Below are 4,872 nucleotides of genomic sequence, written 5' to 3'. Positions count from 1 at the left end.
CAGCTCTATTACTTTAGCTCAGTGAGAACTTAATTTTTATAAACCCAGAATCATTCTGGTGAAGCTCTGCTCCATTAGCCTTAATGATTTCTGCAAGGCTTTGAAGTCAGTGTATTATAAATGTAAGTAGTGTCAGAAGAGGAACTGAGGAATGTATGGAATATTGATAGAGACCTGTGGGCACGGCTGTGTATTACATTTTATCTGTGCCACATGTAGTTCACTGGGCTGCTCCAGCATTAAGCAGACCGTTGGACATCTGCATGAAGAGCTCTGGACTCAGAGATGCTGCTAATTAGACAGTAGACAGTTGAGATCAAGTTATTCGATAGTTTAGGAGAAACTGATGAAAATACGCACTGGCAAATTAGCAGTTTTATTTTACACATCCACACTCCTCTCAATCATTAGCTTCTGATTCTGTGTTGACTCTTCTCTGCTCACATAAACTCAGGTCCAGTTGTCTGAGCTGCTCCAGAAAGCCTGAGTTTGGACAGATGTCCCTGTTCAGCCGCACAGCAATGACAGCCTCACTCAGGGTCAGAACCTCGCAGATCATGAGATATGCCAAGACCAGGGCTCCTGAACGACTCACACCCATCGCGCAGTGCACTAACACTTTACCTGCAATAAACAAATCACCACACAAACCCAGCACATCACTAATTCTGCAGACATACCTTAATTTGTTTCATTGCATTTTTTCCCTCATCAGAGTGGTCATTAATGGCCCATTATAGCATGTTACATGCAGGTTAAGAACTTGATGCGGCTCTATTCTCATGAAGCAGGGCGCTTTCATAGCACACTGTAATCACCGCTGGTCTACAGACGCTTTACCGTCATACTTGCCATCTTGTGAGAGTGCTGCTTTAATGAAGGAAGCAGTGGAGCTAAAATATTGGCTCAAGTCAAACTCGGGGTGATCCGCGGCCTCCACTCCATAATAATCCAATTTCATGTCTGAGTAGAACTGGGCTCCAGTGTTGATACGGTTTGGCCCATGAGCCGAGTTAACAAGATGTGTGATTTTCAGAGAGGAGAGAAGACCTTTATCACGAGCCGTGGACCTAAACGAGAGGAGCTGCCTCTAAATGAGGAGATTATCAAACAGCACATGTTTAAGCCCAGCACTCTGCACTGCCTTCCACAAGATACAGCGCAGCTAGAAACCAGTCCACCATGAGTTCAGTAAAAAGAAAGTATATGTTGGAGCTGTTGCCTCCAAGTCTGTTACGTGACCATTAAACACACAAACTTAAAACAGTAGTGTGTCACAAATACATCTCTCCTAATGCTAACATAATTGTCTTCGAATGTAGCCTGGCATGATTTACTCCAGTGCAATGTATTGTAAGGAATGACTAAATTAATCTGTGTAATGCACTGACAGAAGATATATTAGGACCGGGCTTTTGCCAGGTGTATTAGTCTGTGTTTCCCTGCACTGTGGATAGTGGGGACAGTCAGGTTCAGTACTCACTCATCTCCTACATACAGACCGGGCCAGACCTGACTGACGGGTCCCGCAGGCCGTCTGTCAGCCCACAGTAGACGTCTCAGCTCACACAGAGACGGTGTCCCATACTGGGTCCTGTTTGTGGGATCTGAAGATTTCTCTTTGAGAGACATTCTGTCGAGAAGAAAAGTGTCACTGTGAAATTTATTCACATGGAACTCACATTTAGAGAAATGTATGTACATATGTAGTGTGTGCTGTTGTAAATGTATTGTAACGTGTTGTTGCAGCACTGAGTCAACACACACTTCCTGTGACGCATACATACAGTCACATATATGTATGTCATCATTACAGATCATTAAAATGAACATCATACATTCTCAGAACTGATACTGTTTCTTGAATGTGTAAATTATTATTGTTCACAAATCAGCGTTTCTTTGTAGAAATCTTTCAGATATCCCATTGTCTCTGGAATGAAAGTTTTATTCATTGTTCCTTCTTTTTTTCTCTCCCTCTGTAGCTTTACACACCTTTTGTTGTTGATACTGCTGTTGTTTTTCTTTGTGATTTGTTGCTTTTAAAGTATTTAACTGCTCAGTTTTAGTTTGATATTAAACTCTCTTTTTATTGCCACATATAATCTTAGATAAAATTCATGGAACTGAAGAGGGTATAACAACAAACTCTAGCAGCATTAGGGACTTAATGCTCTCTGTGCATTAAAACACAATGTTACAAATGCTCCTTCTGCTTCACCTGTATCTGATAATGAACATGTCATGGCCGTTAGAAAAACACAGCCTTACTGGCTCCTTTTAGAGAATAGTTCAAAGGATATGACATCTGGACAGAATTAAAAATGGCCGTTTCTTTTTTCCAGCCCTGTTGCCCTTTGGAAGTTAATAAGTATTTATGGGGAAAGTCCTCAGCTCTGTCTCTCTGATATCCGCTTTGCTACTGTCATGGAGGGAATATGAGTGGATGACACGTTGCCCCCTGGGTCCAGACCAGAGTGGGAGGGGAAAGAGACCCTCAGAGAAAATGCTTTGTCCTGTTGTTGCAGTTTTCATTTACAATTTGTAAGCCTCTTGTTTCCTCCTCCTTTCGCGGGCTAAGCCCATGTCGAGGTGTCTGAGCTGGTTCAGGAAGCCAGGGTTAGGGCAGATGTCCCTGTGCTGACGAACTGTTTGAGCGGCTTCCATTAACGTCAGTCCCTCACAGATCATCAGAAAGGCCAAGACCAGGGTGGCTGAGCGACTGACCCCCATTAGACAGTGGACCAACACCTTCCCTAAAATTTAAAAAAACAATTACGTCATGTAGTCATCTCAGTACTAAAAACTCTGAAAGTAACAGCGTCTGTGTTTGTATGAAAGGGGTATTGGGGAACTGATATAGAGTAATTTTAATGAAAGAACACCCGTTAAAACAAAACGCTCATGGCACGTGTGTTTGCAGCAGCTCTTGCCTTTCCTCGACAGTGCAGCGCGGATGAACCTTGCGGTCGGGTAGAAGTGCAGGCTTATGAGGAACTCTGAGGAATCGTCAGCTTCCACCCCATAATAATCTATGGCCATATCTCTGTAGAAACGAGGCCCGGTGTTGACATGGGGAGGGCCACTGGCAGCATTCACTATATGTGTAATCCCCATATGGAAGAGCATTGGTTTGTCACGCGCCGCTACCCTGTAAACAGACAGTCAAGCGTTAGTCCTCTGGCTGGATTCTATAATAGAATGATCAAAACACAACAAAATGTCCTCATTTAATTAGCCTGCCACCACGACCACAAACGTGTTGCGTGTGGTGCTGGACGATTGATTTGGTCTAATGGGAGAACAGATTATTTGAAGTGGCAAAACATTAACTAATTAATTGACTGGTTAGCAGCCCTGGATGACAAACATTACAGTCAGATGAAGGTCAAGAGGGATGATAATCATGAACGTTCCTGTCAACATGCCAGCTGAGATCTGCCTCTCACTGTCATCAGCACCACAGAGCTGACGTGAGAATAGATCTCTATAGAGATTTGGCTGTGTCTCTCCGCTGTCTGCTGGAGAATCCTGCTGCCTAATGCCTCCGTATGATACTGGTATACTGATCCGCACACTGGACCTGTGTAGCTGTGTATTCAGCCAATGCGGCCTAGTACCTACTCGTTTCCAATGTAAACACTGGGCCACACTTGGTTGATGTGTCCGGTGGGGCGTCTGTCCGCCAGCAGGAAGTCCTGCAGCTCCCCCACAGATGGTGTTTCATATGCAGACTTCTCCTGGAGCGCCATCCTTAATGGAGGAAAGATAACGAAACGCTTAACTGTACAACCGTTACACGTTTCCCACAGGAATGTTTTCCTTTCATTTTTTTAAAATCATATAAGGCTTTTAAACGGGACAGAGGGAGGGTGAAAGGGATGTGTTAATTTTTGAAGCGTCAGTCTAATAACATCTTCTTGCCAAAAAAGACAGTGTTTTCATAAGGGCCCATTTGCTGTGTGTTATCATATCAACATGCCCGTTATGCCACAGAGACACATTCTCCCTCCCTCTTCATTTCAAAGCAGCCATCAAACCAATTAGGCCCACCTGAGGCTCCGGCTCGTAAAATCTGTCTGTTGCTAAGAGCCTGAGAGAACACCGACACTCGACTTGGTGCAGCTCTCGACATACATCAGAGTGAATAGAGAGCTTTTTATGGAAGCTCCCTCCACTTGGGATTCATTGGCTGTTACGGCAAACGATCGTCGCGGAATGTGTTTACCGCGCCGAGAGCCGAGGAGAGGAGAACGTCGAGTATAATGTCAGAATTAAGAGCAATCCACACAGGTCAGCCCCCCCCCCCCCCCCCCCCCCCCGAAAAGGCTCTTCCCACAGAGAACTTACATTAACAGTCTCTGTCTCTTCTCTCTCCCTCCTCTCAGACTGTCTGCTCTTCTCTCCTCAGTCAGGGGCTTTGTCGATGTTCACAGACACGTCTCTGCAGACTGTTTCTTTTTTAAGTGGCGTATAATTATAAACCTCCCTGGTTACACAAAACCTCTTCCAGGTCCTAGAGAGCGGCCAGGTTTTCTCTTCATGAGCTGTAGCAGAAAAGATTGTCATTTATTAGACCCTGTGCTCATACTAAGCTTAGTGCATTTCTGAGCGTAAAGTATGTTTGCGCATTGAATTTCAATGCATACTGTTATGAATTTCAGCAAGCTTTGGGTGTCTGTCTGAACGTGTGTTTGCCTGGATCATAACAGTCTCTTTGTCTGTTAGCTGTTAGCGTGACTACTTGTCTTTGTAAAATTTATGCATTATCCAAACAGTTGTGGAATGACTATGCACACACTTGTGTTCGTCCAATTAATTTGTATAACCAGGGCATATCTATGGCGGGAGCAGACAGCTGTTGAGATAAAC

General features: G+C 44.2%; 2 protein-coding genes across 2 annotated transcripts; both read right to left on the bottom strand.

The window, feature by feature from the left end:
- Positions 1-400: 400 nt before the first annotated feature.
- LOC115810519 (dual specificity protein phosphatase 13-like) lies at positions 401-1,632 on the bottom strand. The gene is made up of 3 exons (XM_030772451.1): positions 1,484-1,632; positions 853-1,070; positions 401-624 (listed from the first exon to the last, which is right to left on the bottom strand). The coding sequence occupies exons 1-3, from the start codon at positions 1,630-1,632 to the stop codon at positions 401-403; spliced, it is 591 nt and encodes a 196-aa protein (XP_030628311.1).
- A 903-nt stretch (positions 1,633-2,535) lies between these two features.
- Positions 2,536-3,752, bottom strand: LOC115810743 (dual specificity protein phosphatase 13-like). The gene is made up of 3 exons (XM_030772745.1): positions 3,625-3,752; positions 2,934-3,151; positions 2,536-2,756 (listed from the first exon to the last, which is right to left on the bottom strand). The coding sequence occupies exons 1-3, from the start codon at positions 3,750-3,752 to the stop codon at positions 2,536-2,538; spliced, it is 567 nt and encodes a 188-aa protein (XP_030628605.1).
- Between the last annotated feature and the right edge of the window lie 1,120 nt (positions 3,753-4,872).

This window comes from Chanos chanos, chromosome 4, assembly GCF_902362185.1.
Source record: "Chanos chanos chromosome 4, fChaCha1.1, whole genome shotgun sequence".
In the NCBI taxonomy this organism is placed as follows: Eukaryota; Metazoa; Chordata; class Actinopteri; order Gonorynchiformes; family Chanidae; genus Chanos; species Chanos chanos.
The sequence above is the reverse complement of the archived record's forward strand: the minus strand, read 5'-3'. Positions and strand labels throughout refer to the sequence as shown.

Excerpts from the sequence above, each read along its gene's own strand:
- LOC115810743 (XM_030772745.1), bottom strand. The coding sequence starts at position 3,752 with ATGGCGCTCCAGGAGAAGTCTGCATATGAAACACCATCTGTGGGGGAG. Across the intron at positions 3,152-3,624 it reads AGTGTTTACATTGGAAACGA|GGTAGCGGCGCGTGACAAAC; the intron begins GTAGGTACTAGG and ends GTCTGTTTACAG. Across the intron at positions 2,757-2,933 it reads CGCTGCACTGTCGAGGAAAG|GGAAGGTGTTGGTCCACTGT; the intron begins GCAAGAGCTGCT and ends TTTAAATTTTAG.
- LOC115810519 (XM_030772451.1), bottom strand. The coding sequence starts at position 1,632 with ATGTCTCTCAAAGAGAAATCTTCAGATCCCACAAACAGGACCCAGTAT. Across the intron at positions 1,071-1,483 it reads GGTCTGTATGTAGGAGATGA|GTCCACGGCTCGTGATAAAG; the intron begins GTGAGTACTGAA and ends CCTCTCGTTTAG. Across the intron at positions 625-852 it reads AGCAGCACTCTCACAAGATG|GTAAAGTGTTAGTGCACTGC; the intron begins GCAAGTATGACG and ends TGTTTATTGCAG.